Source organism: Triturus cristatus, chromosome 6, assembly GCF_964204655.1.
Source record: "Triturus cristatus chromosome 6, aTriCri1.1, whole genome shotgun sequence".
Lineage (NCBI taxonomy): Eukaryota > Metazoa > Chordata > Amphibia > Caudata > Salamandridae > Triturus > Triturus cristatus.
In genome coordinates, this window is record NC_140589.1 from 266,158,979 (window position 1) to 266,181,307 (window position 22,329).

Genomic DNA, 22,329 nt, shown 5'->3' on the forward strand with positions numbered 1-22,329 from the left:
CCTCATAATGCACTAAGTGTCATGGATGAATCCTTGCCCTGAAAAGCAATCAATGGGGTATGACCTCTCTCACCAGGAAGGAGACTGTTAGCTAATTCCTTTTCTTTACCCTGTGTTTAGTAAGTCCATCTTCCCACAGCATTTCAGCTGAGCCTCCTAAGCGCACATATTGTTGGCATATGGGTCCATACAGAGTGGCATACATGACTGACCTCTCGAAGTTTCTTTTCATGTGTCCTCAAATGTATACTAATTGCTGTATTGTCCAGCTTATGTTTTGTAAGCTTAAGTAGCACTGTGTACTTTGAATGTGGGCTAATACTTAACTTTGCTCTAGTTAGTGTTTATTTTTATTTTTTGGCAACTCCTTTCTGCTTTTTCATGTCCATTTTATACTCGCTCAACTGCAGCACAGAACAAACATTTGCATTCTCTGATGGCAATGCATAGATGGTGTGAGGGTACCTGTGGTCCCACTGCCCGCTCTCAGTGCGGTGTTTCTCAATCAGTGGGATCCGGCGAGTGCTCTCTGAGGCCGGAGTCCTCTGAACCAGAACATTGTGATCTGTTCTTATACTCTAGTGATGAACATCATACTGAACAATTGGACTGTGATTAGGTAAAAGATTGTTTAAAGAAAAAAAATATGCATGTAATTATTTTGAAGGCCTTACAATAGTTCGGCATGTTCAACTAAGTCAGCTATTTTTTTTTTATTTTTCTTCCCCGAACGGTTTTTACATTAGCAACAGGAAATGGTACTGTGCACGATAGTGGATCTTTTATTTAATTAGCGCTGTAGATTCCTATTAACAATTGAGGCGTGTGCATTATTAACATATGAACCCTTTTCAGACCTCCCCTTCCCCAGGATATTGCGGCCTGGCTTAGGAACTTTTGTGCAACAAATATGGAAATTTTGCACCAGACTATTGCGTTTTTTGCGCCACCTTATTTTAGTGATATTTCATAGTTCTGTTCAAATAAAATGAAAATCCGCTGGGGAAAAATGGTGTATGCTCTTATAATCACATCGTGTTACCTGTCACCTACACTCTAATCTCATTCTGCAAGATATAAAGATAAAGCATCGGCCTTGGCAGTTAAAAAAAGATACCCATCTACTCGTTGAATTGCACTGCGTGAAACTGAAAAAAATCAGGGATCAATCCCGGCTTCCTGCTTGAGCTTTGTGATCTTAGGCAAATGCTATATTTCACTGAGCCGCTCTTTTGTTAATTAACAAATATGAGAGCACCTTCAAATATGCGTGTTCAGGCTGTGCACTAAAACCCTGTCTTGTCTTTGCTGTAATCTAGAATAGTTCTCCAGCTTCTTGCTTGACCAAATTGTGATATCTTAGGCAAATACTTTTTCACTGAACCTCCTTTATGTTCATCAGATATGAGAGCACCTTCAAACATGAGTTCAGTATGTGAACTATACCAAAACTTCTCTTGTATATGGATTGAATTATTATAATGTCCTAGCTATATTAACAATACAGAACGCATATAGTGGGCACATGACAACGGACTAATCTCTTGGGTCACTGATAGTATCTTAGTTAGGGTGGAGGGTTCATGAATAGTTCTGAAACTATCCCTTTTGATGAATGTTACTCAACGCAGTAAAATGTTAATGTACTGAAGTGAAAAACCAACATATTCAAGAAATACACTTTTTAAAAAATGTCTTAGAACCTTTTATCATAGGATCAAAGTAGAACATTGACTGGCCTCTACCCATTAATTCACTGTCTCCCCCTTCTGTATGCAGTACAGCTACAGAGCAATTACTTCGCATTTGTACAAAAGTAAAGAAAGGTAAATAAATGCCTTGAATCAGTATTGCTTTGGAAATCCACAAATTCGGCTGTTCTGTTTATAGAGCAGTACCATTACAGATAGTTTACTTATCGTTCCCGCTACACGAATGCAAAATAAATTCTCTATAATGGTACTCTTAAATCAGTACTGTTAATGACTTCACGTGTAATGCCACTGCAGTTTTCAAGCGCATGCTCGCAATTGTTGCAGACCATAGTGTTTTTAAAAAAAAAAAAAATATAGGTTTCCATTCAGCCGACAGTCCTCTTTTTGACATTCCCAGTGGGGCACCCATCATGGACCATATTCTTTTCCTCCGGGGACCGATGGCTGCAAGCAAGCAGAGCGTCACGCGCGTTCCTGCCCCGGGTAAACTGGCAAAAGCTAGGACACATGCGCGGCCTGCCAGTCTTCTACCCACGGCTCCTCTTGAGGAGGGGTTGGTTGCCTCTTGAAAATGACGCTTTAAGTGCGTCTGGCTCAGCAACAAGTGAAAGCCAAGCGCATATTGCTGTTTTCGGGCCAGGCAGGGAGGCCATAAAACTATAAATAAATCGGGGAAGTAACACTTGTTTTTTTAGGTCTCCGCTAGCGAAGGCTGCGCTTGCGCAGTCTCGCTCGCGAGATTTAATGACTTGGAGAAGAGGGTCTTGAACCCGCCCCTCTTCTCCCCTGTTCTCCATTGGCTGGCCTCTTGAATGCTGGCCAGCCATTGGAGAAGAGGTCCGTCACTCCGAACAGGCCCCGTCCTTTTCAGATTCGGGCGTGTTTTTTTTTTTTTTCCAACTTTTCCCATTATCTCCTCCAGCCAATGGCAAGAGGAGAGGGAAGCAAAACATGCCCCCGAATCCGGAAACGCCGCTGCCTTTCTCCGAGGCATTACTGCTTCGCCTCGGAGAAAGGCAGTGGTGTGCTCGTCCTCTCTGCCACACGTCGGACCCTGCGTGCAACCCTGCTCACCTCTGGTGCGGTTCTAATTTAACTGCTGCACAAGTCGGTGGGATTGCCCCGTCCCTGCCTCTCCCTCCTCTGCCCACCCGGAAGAGAATTCTGGTAGCAGCACGTTGCCCCCCTGTGCAGCTCCTGCGCCGCGCTCGCCCACGGCTGTTCTGCCGCCGTATTGCCGAAACTGATCACTGCGTCCCCAAGAAGCAGCAGCTGCCGGTGACCACACTTGCCCCCCTGGCTTGTGGTACTCTTGTATAGAATGCTCTCTTTCTCCCCTGAGTCTGCAGTATGCTGGGATCACTCTCCCCGTGCCTCACTCCCACAAGCCTCTGGGCCCGGCGCTTGCTGCCCTCCCCTCCCTGTGCCCTCGTCGCCCTTCCCCGGGGAGCCCTCTTGCTGCAGCGCATCTAATCTCTGTGTGAAATTGCCCTTATTGCGGGCACTGGTTTCCCTGTCATCCTCGCTGTTCCCTTAACTGCCGCGTCCCAGGGGAGGGGCCCGAGGGCAATGATGGCTCTGCGAGGTGGGTGGGATTCGTGGAGGAGCCCCGGGTTGGGGCCTGGCTCACTCACTCACTCATTCTCTGCCTTCACTAGCCCTTCGTTCTCACCCATTTTCCCTTCTCTCCCCCACATTCTTTCGCTTTCGTTCTCAGTCAGTCACCCCTTACAATCTCGTTCAGCATTTAATCCCGTTCGCTCTCCCTTTGCTCTCGCTTACTGCTCTTTCCTGTCTCTCACTCAGTTCCTTCACTCTGGCTCTTCATTCGCTTCGGTCCTCGCTCTCACATACTCTAACCCCCCCCCCCCCCCCACCCCCCTTACGCAATCACTCACTCTCCTTCTCCCTCCCTTGAAGCATGTCATTATTATCTCTCCCCGTAGCACTCTTTCCTCTCTCTCTCTCACACACAGTCTCTGTATTCAATATCCTTTTTTCGACACACGCGGACTTTCAACTCCATCACACACGTCGCCACTCCATCGTCTTCTGTCCCTTCAGCCAGACTGTTTTACCCTCGGGCTCCCCGCCCTCTTTGCTCACCTCCATCTACATAGCCATTTCTCGTGGTTGGGGCTTTTCTCATGGTTTGGGTGTTCTGGACTGATCGAGTCAGTTACCATGTGACACCCCTGCATTACTGAGGCTGCTGGGAGACCCCACCCGCAGCCACCGTGGACAGCAGAAGCCTTCTTCCATTCAGGGCTCAGTTTTAAGCACACACACCTGCAGCCGATGCATGTGAATGGACCGGCGCCATTGTTAGAGCCCTGGAAGCCATAAAGTGCAAGGAGGCGCTATATCCCACCCCACCATGGATCAGCTGTGAAGCTGCAAATGACTATGGCAAACACAAACAGGGGCTCATTCCAAACCACTTCAAGCACTTCCGCCCCCCCCTGTGTCTACCTACGCCCATGTCAGACGTGTGTTACAGGGCATCAAAGATATTTCTGCCCAGCTCTTATCCCTGTTGCTTGAGCCAATCTCTGCCTGCTCACAGCTGCAGGCTCCCCCGTAGTGGATTGCCCCGTCCCTGCCTCTCCCCTCCTCTGCCCCGGAAGAGAATTCTGGTAGCAGCACTTTGCCCCCTGTGCAGCTCCTGCGCCGCGCTCGCCCACGGCTGTTCTGCCGCCGTATTGCCGAAACTGATCACTGCGTCCCCAAGAAGCAGCAGTTGCCGGTGACCACACTTAGCTCCTGGATTTCCCCATATCTCGGCGTGTACTGGTGAGTTTCCTCCTTTATTTTATATTAAAATTACGAGGGAGCCTACCCCTTTTACTGCCGAAGCAACAGAATCACCGCTGCGGCCCACAGGAAGCCAGGCATCCTTGCCCGGGACATGTGCGGAGCCTGCGGTGTAGCAGGAAGTGTCTGCTCAAATGGGGCTCCCGTGCGTCACTCCTTACTTCTCTCGTTCTGTCCGTTACCCCTTTCTTCTCTCATTTCTTTCTTCACCCTTTCCATCACTCCGTTCTTCTCTCATTCTTTCCTTCTATCCTTCAATTTCTCATTCCTTCCTTTATCCCTTCCATATATCATTCCTTCGTTTACCCCTTCCTTTACCCCTTCCTTCTCTCATTCCTTCTCTTATCTTCTTTCATTCCTTGTTTAACAGCCTAATGAATACGATTGACAGTTATTTCTCACCCAAAGAGTCCTTCGTGTATGTCTAATATTAATGGGGACATCCTGAGCAGAAGAAACAAGCATTTACAATGCAACGGTCTCGGCATTGTTAAAGTTAGAGCTATTGGCATTGCTCATGACAATGCCGTTTCTTTAAATGTTTTAAAAACAAAAACAAGCAAAAAAATGTCATGAGCAATGCCAATAGCTCTAACTTTACCAATGCCGAGACAATTGCATTGTAAATGCTGGTTTTTTTCTCTTGCGGCAGTCAGGCATGAATTTGCAGCCATCTCGCACCTTGGTAAATGGAACGATTCGCTACAAAGTGGTGGGTATGGGGGTGGGGGCGGGGAGTTGAACTGGTCAGCGGGCTTTGACCACTGTTCGGAGTACATGGGACGTGTGCTGTATTTCATGAACTCCCTCACTTTCGTATTCCTAAGGTCTCCAATCAATTGTGTTTTCCAGAAGGACTCCATGAATCTTCCCCCTGATGATCAAGATGGGTCTGGTGGCGATGATGAAGACATGTTCTCCGGCTCCGGTTATGCGCGTGAGTATTTTTATTTTGTCTGTATGCCTTACCTCATGCAATCCGCATCAGCTGTAGGAGTCGAGCTTACTGTGGCATGCAAAATATTTAATTCCATCTTTTAAAATCGAATTAAAGCATAGATCTATCGCCACCCATCACACGATTTAATTTGTTCCTGATTTCTTAACTAATGGCAACTTTCTAAAAGCTAATGACCTAAGTTCTTTCTAATTTTCCCTAAATAGATTTAACTGGGAACTTTCTAAAACTTTTTAACTCTTGCAGGGTTATATAGTCATTTCGAAAAAACTGTTTATGTAAGCATTCGAACTTTTTAAATGCCATTTATCAAATCCGTTTTAAAAGATGCCCTACACAAACAGTTTAACTATAATATAGATATGCTCTATAAAACATTTCTAACTTGTAGTAAAGGTTGTAGGAGCTTTTTTAAATCCTGTTTTTATTAATTTTTTTATTAAACATCCTAAAACCATTCGAATTGGTACCTCGCACATCTTCATATACAAAAATGATTATTGTATGGAAAGTACTGTTCTTGAGAATAGCATTTGTAGAACGCTTACTATCTGTACGTGGGATGCTGAAGTGCTTACCTACAATGGTAGAAACCTACACTGTATAGGGTGTGTTGTTGGGAGTGTGCTTTTGTTTTTAGTGTATACAGGAAGTGGTATTCTGGTATGGTTATTGTGGGACGCAGAGCCTGGCAATGTTATCGGTTAGGGTTTGTGGGAGAGGCACGCAATTTCTATATAATTAAGGACAAACTAGCTTGGTCACAGGGGCAGAGGGATGCTGTGTGCTGGTTCACCAAAAAAGACCCAGTAATCCATACGGCAACATGCGCTGGGCAGAGATGATGTTGAATAAGTAAAATATACCAATGTTCTGCATTTAGAAGTTTCCAGCTATTGCACAGGAGTGTGCATCAATTATACACATTTGAGTGTATCGGAGTACTACTGGAAGGAACCCTTGTTCTTGACCTAAGGAGACAATGGGTACAGTAGAAGAGACCCATGATGTTTATTTTCAGACACCGGTTTCGATTTTAGGGCATTTGCTGCTCTGTCATGCATGCCATTGTTCTTAAAAATGCATGAAAATGCCTTATTTTTTTGTGCGTCATTTATTTCTCTTTAGAGTAAACTTGGTCTGTATGCATTTATTGACCAATATGGTAGGCTTACTAAATTCCTTTGGCAATACTAATAGTTGCAATTAAATGTCTTGTGTGTGATATTGTTCTGTCTGTAAAGTTTAGTGGGTGTAGCCTGGTTGCTTTTATGGAAACGTATTATCTCGTATCATCAAAGTAGTTTTAATCAAAAGTAGTCAAATTCACGATTCACAGCATGTGATTTTTTTTTTTCTTTTTTTTTTTTTAGCCATCCCTGATCTCAGTAATGCAGAACAAACTACAATTCCCTCTTCAACATCTGTTTTGTCAACAGTACAGACAGAAAACCAACATCCAATTGTCCCAGAACCAGAGATGACAAAAGAACCGGAAACCATTCCCACAACCAGAGCTGTGGAAACTGAAAGGCCTATAGTTGGCCCTAATGAAGAAGTACACAATACACAACTGTCTGCTGAGAAAAATGTAACAGACGAACATACAGCGGTGTTGCTTGAGCCAACCAGTCAGCCACCAGCCGATCCTGACTCTGACAAGACTACCATGTCTCAAGCCATTTTCCCAGAAGTGCCAAATATTCCACAAGAAGCAACTACTACAGCAGCTGCAACACAAACCACCAGCTCCACCGAGGCCGTTGAGCCACATAAACATAATCACCACCATCATCACCATGGTCACCATGGTCACCATCATGAAACGACCACTGCTGCTCCTGTGACTGAAGCTGCTGATCCACACATGCATCATGACCACCACCCAGAAACAACCAGCAGCATTGCTCCAGATGTGCTACATGAACATGTCCACCACGGCCATGGTCCTGAATCTGGCAATGCTACAGAAAGTGATAATGCTCCTCCCCTCACAACACAGGACTCTCATCCTATGGAGGAAGACACAGCTATTGAGCAAACTACAATCCATATTCTGTCCAGTAGCAATGACACAAAACCTAACATCCCTGTGGTGGTATTTGATACTGAATCTGAGCTAGATCGCAAAGACTCCGGAGATTTCGAAGGTTCTGGCGATCCCACCGATGCGGTAAGGAAGGAATACCTCCATGGGTTTAAGAATGAAGATCATTTTTTGCCTTGTTGAGACTAAACTGTATTATTTATTAAACTTGTAATATGTTTTGCTGCTCTAAAATGTATGATATTGAGAATTGGTTAAGGACTGTCCTGTGAACATTGCAACATCACTTCTAAAAAAAACAAACAAAAAAAAAAAGTTTCTGGACCGCAGGAAGGCACTTTTAACCTGTATACCTTGAGGAAAGTGTCTCTCCAGGACCCTGCCATTGTAGACTATCTACTACTTCATTGAATAATGTCATTGCAGAGTTGAGTTTTCATAGGTCCAGATATAGCGGCTTGCATTTTGAATTTGAGGTTGCAAGATGTTTGGTTTTTGAACAATATTGATTAAGGTACTCATCCATTCAGCTTTGCTGCCTTCACAGGTGATTGTGAATTTACCTGTGCTGGATAAGCCATCTAAAGCAGAATGCTTCTTCAAACTTCTCTTGTCCGGTCTGCAACACGGGCAACTCCTAAGCAGTTGTAAATGGTTGGGATGTTGTTAAGATGTAGAATAACATGGAGGTAATCTTTCCAGCTTTGTGCGTAGTACTGCTAGAGTCTACAGTGTTGGTCCTTAAAATGCTTATTGCTAACCTTAGTGGAGAGATGATCTGAATTACAGTTTGAGATTGCAATGCTGTATGGACTGTTCTTGTAGGCACAATATAATGTATGTTTTATTCCTCCAGGCGGATTTTTACATGGAACCTTCCATTGAACCGGCAGTACCAAAAGACTCCGCCCCAGAGACTAAAATTGCAATGGAAGATGATGGTGTCTCTGAAACCTCAAAGGGATTAATGGAGCAAAAGGGAGTGTTAGCAGGTATTGTAGTTTTTTTTTTTTAAAATTTTTTTTTTTTTTTTTTACTCTTCCCTTTTTTTTTTCTTTTTCAAAGCAACATATTATAGTAATTTTGTGTTTGTGTGATTTATGCTGCTTGAAGAATTGAGGTGCAAGGAGAGGTGGATCGGGAATAGATGGATGAAACTTGAGGGCTTGTCTTTCCCAAAATGCTAATTCTATTCCAGTGAATAATATTGCATCGTCTAGCTGGCATTCCTTGTCGGATGCAAGACTGTATAAGAGGTAATGGGAAGCCGGAGAAGGAAGAAGGTAGGAGTAGGAATGAGTTGGGGGTGACCGAGATAGGAGTCCTGGTATGACAATTAAGAAAATATGGTACGTTGCTTAAAGGGTGCTACTATTAGCCAAATAGAGCCCCTATGAGTGTTCTAAAGGCTTTGCCTATTTCTCACCTAGTCTAATGTGGCCTGGACTAGGATTTCAATGCGAAGCCTTTACACCAGGTTGCATAGCTGACTGCCCTTGTGCCTGTGTCTTAACACTGCAAGTGCTGGAGCTTGCTTTTTTGCTCCTGATGCCATATAGAATGTTTTGCACCAGGATTTCTAGGTCAGTGGCATGAAAACATTTGTGCACTTATTCAACATTCTCCTAATTGGCATATGTTGCCTACACCAAGCATAAACCATTCTCCTCCACACTGGTACAGCAGTGTGCAACTATAACACCATCTCTATCATAAGCATAAGCCCGCTCCTCGCTACTGCATGCACTGGCCTCTTCACCGAGCACTCTCCTGGTCCTCTCTTCAGGTGTTTGTCACATCCTGAACATCCCCTGATGGTAAAAAATGCACTCCAATTCAAAAGGTGGAGAGTTCCAGTGACCGTGAGGAGTAGAGGGTAATGAAGAGGGCTGGAATGGAATGGAGGGAAAGGCCCGTCATTGGGTTTTGGTGGTCCCGCAGTGTATTAGCCCCCAGCATATTGTGGCAGAAGACCATGAGAGGTCTGATCTGATAAAAGCAGAGGGAGACTGACTTGGAGGGGCAACTTGCTGGTGGGTCTTTGGAGGCTGCAACACAAGTGATGAGTATGGGAAAGTGGATGGAGATTTGTGGGGGGGGGGGGGGGGGGATTGAGAGACATGTCAAATGGGCCAGAGGGCAGCGGACCTGTAGCACTGATTGAGGAAGAGGACGACTGTAAGAGCAATATGCTGTGGGTCAATTGCACTAATGATTGGTTAGAGGGTGAGTGGTTTGACAAACAGAGGGACCTTTTGCTGGCAGGCCATGGGATGCCTGTGGGAAGCAGGCTCGCCACATTTACCAAGGGTGTGTTGGCCGCAAGCGGAGTAAGAGGCCATTTGGGGGGGGGGGGGGTGGGGGGAGAGCAGAGAGGACTCAATACACTACGAGGAAGGGAGCAGCACTTTAGAATTGAAAAGCTGCCAAATAAGGCCAGAATTCTTAAGGCTCATTCACTGGCAGGCTATTTTCTGTACAGTGTTTGCACTGGTAGAAGCAGGGTTCTGGGAGGTGGGCACCCGGTGGGTCTCTTAGATTGGTATTGTGTTGTTGGCAGACAAAACCTTTCGATTTATTGACTCTAACCTGCTGTCAAGCTAAAAGGAGGGTCGCATTTGTATTACATTTTTCTTTTGTTTTTTTAGATTGTAATATTTGCTCATTGCTATTATGTGTCCAATTTGAGCTCCGACCACCTCAAAGGGTTGAAAGATAGGACTGCATGACTTCATCCTGAAATTTTAGTACTGGTTTCTAGTCACAGGTGCATTTCCCAACTATCCATGGTGGCATAGTTTTAGATCGAACCCTCCATGATCAAGTAACTGCTGCCCTTGGTCTTTATCCAGATGAGGTACATTTGATATTAAGGGGGAGAAAGGTTGGCACGTCGGCTAATAGAGCTCCTTATTCCATCTATGTCTTGAGGCGGATACCTAAAGGTCCCTCTAGTGTGTAACCCACGTCCCCTTTCCTTATTCTCCATTTTCCTTAGTAATTACTGCTCTCTTAATGCCATCTGCTTTCTCACTTATACTCCCTGTGGTCCTGGCACCCTCTTTTTCTGACTCTTCTAAATATATTAATGGATTCAAACCATTGACCACCTTGTCTGCAGCAAGTGGCCAACTGAGCTATGGAATGAAGCCCAGTTTAAATGGTGGTTTATTTTTTTTAATCTTTTTTTATCTTTAATATCTTTAATTGCTACAACATTTTTATTCATATCCTTTTTGAAAACCTTTCTTTGCACCAAACAATTACATTTCACAGTAACCTTTTTATACCTATTTCTTTGTGCTTTGCAGCGGTCATCGCCGGAGGTGTGGCAGGACTGGTTTTGGCCATTTGTCTTGTTGGGTTTATGTTGTACAGGATGAAGAAGAAAGACGAAGGAAGCTATTGCCTCGAAGAAACTAAGCAAACAAATGGTGGATACGAAAAGCCAATCAAGCAGGAAGAGTTCTATGCGTAAACTCCTACAGCTGCCTTTGAAACAGACTGCTCATTCCGTGCCGAGAATCTGAGTTTTTGCCTTGAACCTCAAACAGATTTGGATGGCACAGTCACCCCTTTGCCACTGGATATTTTGACCTTAAAGATTTGGATTACTTGACCAATGTCCTCTCTTGATCAACGCCTACAGACTATTGAGACCGAGGTCTCCTGCTTTGGTTCTTCTGCATATATCTGCTCGAAGGGGAGAAAGAAGCCTGTATATTTTGACTTGTAGAAAATGGCAAAGATTGAAGACTGATACTTTGCATTGTTACTTGACCAAGTTTCGCCTTGTTTGGTTGGCGTTGGCACATCTGTATATATTAGGAGTACTGAAGACTATAGTAGTCTGTATCTGCGGTGCCTTCTGGCTAGTTGATGAAGTGATTACCGCACACTAGTGCTCCCAGATCTTTGCTTCACTTACCAAACCTGTTCAATCATATCCCAAAGCTTAAGTCGCAATATACCAGTGTATTTCAAATCTGAACATTTAGCTGCCTAGAGCTGGGAAACTACAGCAGTAGTGAATTAAGCACCACATGCTTTGTATGCCATTTATTCTTGGTTACTTTCTGCTAAGAAATAAGATAAATGTCCTTGATGAATCACAAAGCTGAAAAGATAAGCTGCTGCCAAGCATTCATTAAAGTTCTCCTTGACTTGGTGCAGGTTATGTTTTACTATAATGTTTTTATACAGCGTACACCCCATTCAGGATTGCCGAAAGATGCTGGCTATTCTTTTTCGATCAACCATCTTGTTTATTAGCAGTGTGCCAGTCTTAATGATGTAGCATAGTATATGTGCTTGCCATTCCATGCTGAATTCCATTTTCTGCATCTGTGGTATGAACAACATTTGTTTGTTGTAACAAGGTCTCTGGCATCTTTGGCTCATTAGTCCACATTAGTAACTCAAGACTTCCATCTTTAAGTTAATGCACATCAGTTGTATATATGTTGCCATTAGTTATTGTTTGGGCTTTTGCCCTGTGTGTATGTTGTACTATGGTCCTCTGTATGTTTTTGGCTTTGTGTTGCCTAGAAAAAGTAAAATTGATTCTGCTGGTCCCTAATCAAACTTTAAGGCTAGTAAGATACGTGAAAGAAGCATTTCATTTGGAGATGGGATGGAAGAGATGCTGCAGCTTTTATATACTCATTTGAAATATTGTCTTACAAAATAATTTTTGAGGGACTGGACTGGATTTACACCTATGACATAAAATAAGTGCCCATAAAAATTTGTAAAGTACAAGTGTTAAAAGTTTCTTGCAAAAGATAGGACTCTTACCCCAAACTTGGCAATATTATTCATAAAGAAGCAGTTTATCGAGTTAACCTAATCTGAGTTGAAAGTATATATTGAACATTTCATACAGTTGAGATTTCTTTTGTACCTCATCTAAACTTTACATCTTCATGCAAATGTAAAAATCTGAATCTTCATCAAAAGTGGATTATTTTTCACCTTCGTTATAAATAGTCTTGCATGGATACAGTTTATCATGAGTTATAATCAGTTTGTATTGTTTAAAGTGGCATCTATGTTTTTAAAAAGTACCATTCTAGATCCTCCTAGTAGGAAAAGGACATAACCTCTTCAAAATGCCCTCCAGATTTGATTGGCAAGAAACCAATGCCAGAGGTAAAAACAATGGGGAACACATGTATAACTCTATTTCTATCTAGATACAGTTTTTTTTAAGGAATATATTAGCTATGCATAAATCGAAACTTCTTAGCAACAGTGCATAAGAAATCATTTGCTAATTATGTTAATCTTTTTGTTCAGGGTGATATTTGCATTTTCATCTTTCTCTTTTCCTCCCCTCAAATTTCCACTCGTCTCACTGCCCATTTACCTTTTCTAGCAAGTACACAATTGAAGAGCAGAAAGTGCTTGATAATTTTGATATGTTTTAAAATCTATGTATAGTGATAAACTAAGAGGACTTGTATTTTTTGTGAGAGTACATTAAAGATCCTTTTTTCTGGGTTTCTAATGGGTATGAGGTTATTGGCACACAAATAGGGTTTCCTTCCTGGAGAGGGGGCAAGAACTCACCACTGGGTGGGCTGGAGTTCTGTCGTGTTTGAGAACATGTTGGAGCCAGGACATGCACTGGCATTACTTTCTTGTAGTTGAGTTGACTTGAACAAGCATTGACAATCGACCAAGGCCAAAACTGTAATCCAAAGATGACCATTTTTATTCAAAAAGTATCCTCCAATAGTAATTTGGCACTAAATCCCAGTTCTCATCTAGGTTTTGTAATAGGAGTGGATTTCAATCTTGAAAATATTTCAGAAAGATTTCTTCTTTTTTGTCACATTCTTTGTGTACAAGATAGTATATAAGGACTAAGATGCTGTGGATGCCTGCTGTCACTTTGGAAAGGATGTGGGAACGTGTAATATTGATCTTTATTTTTATACTTTTTTTTATTTTAGGTTTGTAAGTATTTGTGTAATAAGCGGACACAGATGATGCACAGCAGTATAATTTTGCGTTTTAGTGTATTCTTTAATGTTTTCATAGTGTGTTATGTATAATTTTGAAATTGATGCACCCATCCTTCCTTAAGGAGACTTTCCTTGACTGCCAACATTTTAACTTTGAGACTGTTTTGTTGCAATAAACACTATGTCCATGTCTAGATTAGTGGTAGCTCTACTGGAACTATTTCTTTTGGAATACCTGCCTTATTGTTAAATTAAAATATGTAAATTACCCTGTGGACTTCAATTTGACAGACAACCTTTCTAATGTCATGATGCTCAGTGAAGCAAAAAAGCAATAAAAACTGCCCATTTAATGACCTGAGTGGCTTAATTTTTTGAAGCAATAATTCAGTAGAATTCCTAAATTACTAATGTGGTACATAGTACAACAAAATACTGTTTGCATAAGCTGTTTTTAGGACAGTAAATGCGGTTGGAAATGCCTGAAACACTAGTGTATCGAGACCTTACTTACGATGAAATGTGGTTCCAATGAAAAAAAAAAAACTTCGCCTGTGATAATGACATCCAGCTATCCATTTCCTGTTTTGTTCTGAACTGACTGCTTCTTCCATAAAAATGCGAATAGTTGAGATGTCTTCATATGAAAAATCATAAGCCCAAATAGTGAATCTGTTTTTGCGCCACTTGCAAATCTTCAAACTGCGTATACACCGATTGAAATGCTTGTCCTCAGATTGATTTGTGTACAATTACCCTCCACTATGTAAGATTTGTTCTTGGAGGCAGGGATAAGCATGTGATCAGATCTGTGTTAATGCCTTGTGTCCAGATGGATCTGCACGTCTGCTGCTGTCACCAGTCTGTTTGTGTGCAAGGAAAGGCTAGGGACGAACATATATTTCTTAGGTTCCTTTAAGTGCAGTCTTTTGGACAGCAACAGTCATGCAAGGTACACGTTATTTAGAGGTAAAAGTTAGACCTATAAATGTCCTTGACGGGCTTGTTTGACTCCTGAAGGAAAAAGTACTGCCTGGTAGATGTGGTTGGAGTAATGAGGGGATCAGCTGATATTATGTTTTAGGTTTTGACCAGGGTGTGCTTATGTATTAATGAGAGCTGAGCCAGTGTTCTGTAAAAGGTATATGGAATACAGAACACTGGTGTTATTGTGATTTTAGAAGGAGGAGTTTGAGCTGGGCAGGAATGAGATCAGCTGCTTGGGGGAGTCGTGGTAATGACACTTCTCTTTAATATCACAACCTGCCCCTATTTGGTGTGCATCTTCTACAAATTGGCGACAAGCGGGCGACTCCCCAGATACAGGCCCACACTGAGTGAGGATTAATTATTCTCCTGAAGCTAGAGTAGGCTTGTATCTCCTCTTCAGTGCTCTCTTGGGTCATCCCTCTTCACCTACAGTGGCTTAAGAGGAAGTGTGTGTCAGGTAGTTTGACATCTTTATTTGCCTTTTGTCATTCATTTTGGAGGCTTAGAAGGATTTGTTGACCCTTTGGCATGCTGTCGTGGAGTTGCGCTCCTTAGTTTCAGTGTATGTGGAAACGCATTACTAGTGGGGCTGTTTCATAAATGTAATGTTTGACCTTGCAATTCAAAATTCTGTTTGGCTCATTTGGCCCCCTACCGCTTGCCATTTCAGCGTGCGCTTTCAACAATATTACTGAGTTTGCTCGCACTCAGTTATGTTAGTGTTATTTTTTGGCCCCGCACTGCATGCCGTTTCAGCACGAGACCTGATCTCATTACGAATTGCCTCACATGGGCAAAGGCCCGTTGCCCGGTTGCATGTGATTGCTGGAGATTTCATATTGTAATATTACGTGCATCCAGGTGTAGGGAGCAGCATTTAATTTTAATCATTTAAAATTTATGTACCAGCTTATCCTGTTTTGTTGCTTTATGGTGCGTTGCCAACAAATTATTGGAGACCATTGCCTGCACGCTTTTAGGCTAAGTTTTCCCGAGTAAGCGGCGTGTCTTCAACAAGTAAAGTGATTGGGTCAATCTGTATGCAACATTGTATTTGGGAACATACTTCTGGCTGAAGAAACTACCATCTTGGAGTGTATGTTTATTACAGCGGCAACTACATTGGAATTTGGATAATTACAACAACAATGCATTCTCTGCGTATTTTCTGCAAGCGGGACGACGTTGACCACTTCATTTTGTTATTTTGAGTGTAGTAAGATGACAGTGATAACTTTAATTTCTTCATTAATTGTTTTAATGTTCACAATGCCACACAATATCAGTTTCACCAAAGTTTTTACTTAATCTAGGTGATCCTGTGAGTCCTTGGGAAGGGGAGATTGATTGATTTATAATCTTTGTTGGCTGCTGGAAATTCAAGAATGTCATGATGGGAAACCGGCGATGCTACTACAGCCTTTCATCAAAGAAGTTTTAAGTACTTATTGCACTCTTCCTGATATTCCAAAGAATATCCGGAAGAAGATTATGATTTGCCTTTCTACGCAAAGACCATAAAGTTGGATTTACATTTTGGTAACAAGACTGGTGTTTTAGAGGTTAGCATTTTATTTTCCCCACATACAGACAAGCGATAAACATCGATTTTCATTTTTACTGGTCGGAGAGCATTAGTAGTACAATGTGCATTTCTGGGTAATCAGGATGACTATATTCATGACCAACTCATGATGCATACTTCTAACCCTGCAATTAAACTAATTATGGAATGTATGTAATCTATTTCTTTGAAAGCACTCACTATTGCTAGAGGCGAGGAATTAAATAAATGTGTTAAGGCTGTTAACCATGATAAAATAAAAGACGAGAAATGCCGTAATGGGCAATAAGTTTGCATAGTCATGGTGAAGGCAAAAGCAGTAGGGCAAGATAGTAAAACTACAGAGATGAGTAAAGGAATATTTAAAGGGGGGGCAGAAAAGTTCATATGAGATGTGGCAGTATGAGTCATGGGGCAAAAATATGTCCTGTCCTGCCAGTAATGTTACTTGCATAAAACGAGGCCATTATGCACGTGTTTGCATTGGTATGTCATCCAAATATGTTAGAGTTGTGAGTGATGCGAGTTATGAAGAGGAGTATGATCAAATTTTGTGCATCATCATTGATTATGATGATGGTGAAGAACAAGTAGTTTGCGCAGTCCTCTACTATGACAATGAGAGATGCTTGGGTGTAAGGGATCCCAAGTGTGTTATTGAGATTGATGGTAATCCTTTCCATATGATGGTGGATTCTGGAGCTACATAATCTATCATTTCAGAGGATGATTTTTGTAAATTTGAAATGTTTAAGAACCAGCAATTATGCGAATCGGATGCAAAACTTAAATCCTATAGCGGCGAATGTTTTGGAAAATTGGGGATTTTATTATTGCTGAAATTGCATGTAGGAACAAGAAAATCTCAGGAAGGGTGTATGCTGCAAAGACTCACCAAATTGCTATGGAAATGCAATTACATCCAGGTGCTAAGAAACGGGTGGTTCTAGTAGGGGCTTGTACTAGAAGAAAGTATATTGCTGATGTTTCCAGGGGTCTTTTCTGAGAAATTGGGGCAGTTGCAAGGTTTTAAACCTCAAAATGTACTACACCAAGGTTGTCAACCAAAAGTTCATAAAGCTCAAAGTTTACCATTAGCTGTAAGGGATAATGTAAAATCTGAAATTAGGGAATTAATTGATGCAAATATCATTGAGGAAATTGAATCATCTGAGTGGTTGGCGCTAATTGATGTAGTGCGAAAACCTGATAAATCCATCAAAATGTGCATTGATTTGAGAGGTTTGAACAATGCCAAATGGATTGATAGAAATCCATTGTTCAACATCAATGAGATGATTGCCATCATTGGAAATAACAAATGGTTTTCAACACTTTATATCTTCATCTGACTTCCACGAGATTGAATTGCATAATGACTTCAAACATTTAACGTCTTTAGTCACACCTTTTTATTTGTACCATTTTAACCACATGCCGTTTACGTTAGCCTTTGCAGCTTTAGTTTTTCAGAGGTTAATGAAAAAAAAATTTGCTATCATGAACGGAGTATGTTTTCAGGATGACCTAAAAGATGAGAAAGATCATGATCGTAAATTAAATGTTTTGAAAAGGTTACAAAGTGGTCTCGCGTGAAAGCAGAAAAATGAAAAAATAGTCAATAGTGACTTAATGCACTATTGACGTCAATGGTGTATGACCTCGTGAGAAACTGGTACAGTATCATTAATAATATGGTACCTAGTAATAAAGATGATATGAAGCCATTTCTAGATGTAATTGAATTTCATACCAATTTGTAAAACATTTTGTGAACAAGACCAATTCAATGAGTTTACTCAAATCTTACAAATTTGAGTGGTGCTAATGTTATCAAAAGGAATTTTACAACATCAAATTGGAAACGGCAAACACCCCATTTTGGTAGTTTTGATAAGTCCTACAGGACTCTGCTTTACACTGAGGCCAGTGCATATGGATTAGGAGCAGTTCTTACACAAATTCAGAAAGGAAATGAAGTTGTAATAGCTTATGCTTCCTGTACTCTGAAATGACAACTCTACTCAGTAATCGATCGAGAAGTAATAGCTGTTGTTTGGGCTGCCAGACACTTTAGATCTTATTTATGGGGCATACTGTTTGTGATCAGAACGGATCATAAGCTCTTAATAGATGTATTTTCGACAAAGGGTTTGGTCATATTGTTACTTAGAATTTCAAAATGGTTTGCTAATTTAGAAGAATGTAATTTGGTGATGCAATTTGTTCCAGGCTCAAACAATGTTTTAGCTGATGGTCTGTCAAAGAAAAAAGTAGTGGTAGAGGCAAGTAACTTTTCTAGGGATGATTTGCAGGAGTTTGGTTGGGTGGCAGACTTGGAATTTTTTGATGAATAAATCTCGCCGAAGGAATGGTTAGATGCTGTTAAGGAGGATGCTGAATTGGTGAAGTTGTTGAAGTGTATTAAGGAAGGCTGGGCTGACATTATGGACCTGAAAGGGTAAGTAAAAGTTAAGAATGAATTGAGTGGGGTGTCAGGCTAGGTGGCAAACACGTTCCTCCTATGGCAAGAAGGAAAATAATTGTTGGTTGTGGCCACCAAGGTCCTCTTGGAAGGACCAAGAGCAGGTTGAGAGAATTGTCCTGGTGGCCAGGTATGGACAAGGATGTGGAGGAAGTGGTTAAAGAATGTACTCTGTGGAAACCGTGACAACATTTTGAAGTCCAACATACTACCGCTTCAAACTATCGGTTATCCTGCTGGTCCCTGGTTGAAGGTTGCCATAGATATAATGGATCCTTTTGACATTAAGAACATCATAACAGATTTGTGGCAGTCCAGATACACTACTGTTCGAAGTGGTTTGAGATTTTAATTCATGAGTGAAGTGACCAGCAAAAATTTAATCAAATGTATTTTGCATTACCTTCTAATGATAATTTCTCCATTAATTGTATCTGACACTGATCTACAAGTCTGTTCCCAGAATTTGGAAAGCTATTTATGCCACAAACATTTGTCATTGTAAAACTGCAGTGTAAAGTGCGGGGGTCAATGGTTTTGTTGAAAAGGTCAATAGGATTGTGAAGGAGAGAATTCAGTTGGCAGTAGCTAATGGAAGAAATGTTATCCGTCATGTAAACAAAATGTTATGGACATACAGAACCAGTATAAACTGTACCATGGGTTTATCTCCATTTGAACTACTGAGAGAGGAAACAATGTGGCTGTTGCTTTTGGTTGCAAGACGGGAAGTATTGAAGATGATGAGAAAGTATTGCAGGAGGGGGTTGGTAAAAGGCAAATCTTGTATAAAAAATTTTGAGAGGAGCAGAGCTAAGGAGCTTAATGCGGTGTGTGGTCAAAAGGTCATAATTAAATAGCCTGGGTGTACACGAAAAAGATCTTTATTTGCGTAACCAAAAGTTGTCAAAAGAGTAGGAGGAATTTGCGTGGAATTGAATGTTCGATCTAGATGGAATAAGAGTAGATGGGTTAAAGTGAGTAATGTGTGAAGACAATGGGCATGAAGGTAAAGATGCTAGAGAGGACTTGAATAAAGCGCTTGAGTGATTATAAAGGAAAATGAAGGATTGGCTGATACGGATGAAGAAGAATGGCAGAAGGAAACGAGAAATTAAATTTCAGAAGTACAAGGAATGTTTACTGTTCAGCTTAATCTGTGTGTGTTTGTATAGAATTTTGTACAGTTGTATTTTGTATTCATATAGATATTTTTCTCTTTTGTAAAAGTTATTGTATCTCATGTTTGACAAGGTTGTGCTTATGTATTCATGAGAGCTCAGGCAGTGTTCTGTAAAAGGAATATGGAATACAGAACACTGATGTTATGATTTGAGAAGGAGTTGGCCAGGAATGGGACAAGCTGCTTAGAGGTCTCATGGTGGTAATGATTCTTTTTAATAACCCACAACCTGCTTAAATTGTGTGTGTACCCCCTTTAGATATAAGCAGGATTCTTTCAGTCCTCCCATGTTGCTCACGGAGCCAATTAACACTAAAGCAACCTGTGAATGCACACTGCATTGTCCTCCTAGGAAGGCGGGTCTAAGCAAATTCAAGGCTGTTGCACAGCTGTCCTGGCCCCCTCAACAGCTACTTTGTGATTTGGGAATCGTGGAGATTAATGCTAACATAGTTTTTAGAAGCAGTTTGCCTCTCGCAAAGGTTTAAGTAACACTGGGTACTTGATAGTGCAAGTAGTTTGTTCACATGAAACCTTTGTCTGATAAATTAGCATTATGTTAAGGCAAAACAATTGTCTTCATCTTTTATTGATTGTTAGACCTGGCACCATTGAGGTGGGTCTCCCTTCCATTTTTCGCTTTTGTCTCCTCTGTGTTTGCTGGTGTTAGATGCTCTAGGCGCTGTGCCACTGCCATTTAGTGCCACAGCGTGAATGCTCCCTATTGTAAATTAACTGCATTACCTTTGATTATCCTAATTGACCCAAGTAATCTTTCCAGTACGAATGGATACACGTTAAACTGGACAAAAGTGGATCCCGGGGCATTTCTTCAAGGGCTGATTAATAACCGTAGTGGGGACATAGCGATATGCTTGTCACAGGACAGGGAGGATAAAGAAATAGCCTTCCTCAAAATTTCAGATGAGGCCAGGAAGCTGCTAATAAGGAAAAAACGACGCGGTCTGCCAACCCCTCAGGGCTGGTTTGATAAACAATGCACGAAGGCTTATACCTATTTAAAAAAGGCCTTCCATAAAACACCGAGATGCAGGGACGAAATAAGGCAGGCAAGATCCTTATATCAGCTGGCGCAAAAAAAGCGCAGGGCGACTTTAAAAAAGGAAGCATGGGAAGCCCTACACGAGGCCTGTATAAATAAAGATAACATTGGCTTTTGGAGAGCGGTTAATGCCCCTTTTTTTAATAATAGAGAAACGGACATTATAGATATGGCAATCATTGGTGAAACGTGGGTAGACTTCTTCTCAGGGCTATACAGGGATGAGCTTACAGCGGATAATATGATAGACTCAGCCCCACCAAGAGTGGATGAAAATACCGACCTCTGGCCATTCCCTTGAAAGATCAATATTACCCTGGAGGAAGTCACTAAGGCCAAAACTGATAGTGCCCCGAGGAAAGCACCAGGACCGGATGGTATCCCGGTAGATGCCTACAAATCTAACATATGTTTGTGGGCCCCACTTTTAACAAATGTATTAATCAACTGCACCCGCCATGGGCTAATTCCTACATGGGTAGACGCCATTGTGATACCCATATTCAAGAAAGGAAACCGAAATGAGCCGAAGTGTTATCGCCCGATATGTCTATTGGATGCCTTTATGAAGATAGCAGGCAGGATCATTTTAAACAAGCTGGAGATTTGGGCCCAAGAGTCAGGTGTTTTATCAGTATTTCAATATGGCTTTCGTCCAGGTCTTGGGACCATTGAACAAGGACTCAATTTGTCCCTGATAATCGACAAATACACCAAAGCTAAGAAGGGTAATCTTTTCCTCACCTTTGTGGACTTAAGCTCCGCCTTTGATTGTGTTAAACATGCTATGTTGTGGGAGACTCTCAAACACCTAGAGTTAGACCCCTCCTTGCTGGCGTTCATAAGGGAATTATATAGGGGGGCAGGCGCAAGGGTGCGTTTTGGGAACCAGGGAGAATGTTAAAATAGGTTTCCCATAAAAAGAGGGGTAAGACAGGGGTGCATTCTTGCCCCCCTACTCTTCCCCCTGTATATAAACAATCGGTCAGCATTTGAGGGAGTCCCAGCACAATCATCCAACTATTAAGAGTGCTCCTGTCCCCATCCTATTATACGCAGACGATGCGGTTATTATGTCACGGACTCAGCTGGGCTTGCAAAAATCAGTCTCAAACTTTGTAACTTACATGGGCAAGCGGGGTTTAAAAGTTAATATCACCAAGACATTCACTATGAGCTGCGGGACAATCGAGCAAGACATGTGATGTCTTCATCGATGGTAAAAAACTTCTAAGCACAGAAATTCTCATATTTAGGCCTCACCATGGACAGGAGGGGCTCCTGGGTAGCAGCTACGATCAACAGAAAGCTGGCCATGATGAGAGCCATTGGAGCCGTCAGTAACTTTGCAAAAAAACTAGGCGGGAGACCTGTCCCAGAGTTGATGGTCATTTATAAATCTAAATGCATTTCAATAGGCACATATGGGGCATTGTAAATGTGGACCATATACTACGCTGCGAAAATTCTTTCCTGTGCTATCTATTGGCGGTCCCTAGTTCAACGGCCACCTACTCGTGTCATAGGGAACTCGGCCTAAC

At 41.8% G+C, this 22,329-nt stretch overlaps 1 protein-coding gene across 2 annotated transcripts in view; it reads left to right on the forward strand.

Moving 5' to 3' along the window:
* SDC1 (syndecan 1) overlaps window positions 1–13,856 on the forward strand; it is a 112,858-nt gene extending 99,002 nt beyond the window's left edge. For both annotated transcript variants that reach the window (XM_085610627.1, XM_085610626.1), the window contains 4 exons: window positions 5,382–5,466; window positions 6,861–7,660; window positions 8,391–8,526; window positions 10,846–13,856. In XM_085610627.1, the coding sequence (XP_085466753.1) occupies window positions 5,382–5,466; window positions 6,861–7,660; window positions 8,391–8,526; window positions 10,846–11,012 (1,188 nt within the window). In that variant the 3' untranslated portion in view covers window positions 11,013–13,856. The remainder of the gene's footprint in view (window positions 1–5,381; window positions 5,467–6,860; window positions 7,661–8,390; window positions 8,527–10,845) is intronic.
* The last annotated feature ends 8,473 nt before the right edge of the window (window positions 13,857–22,329 follow it).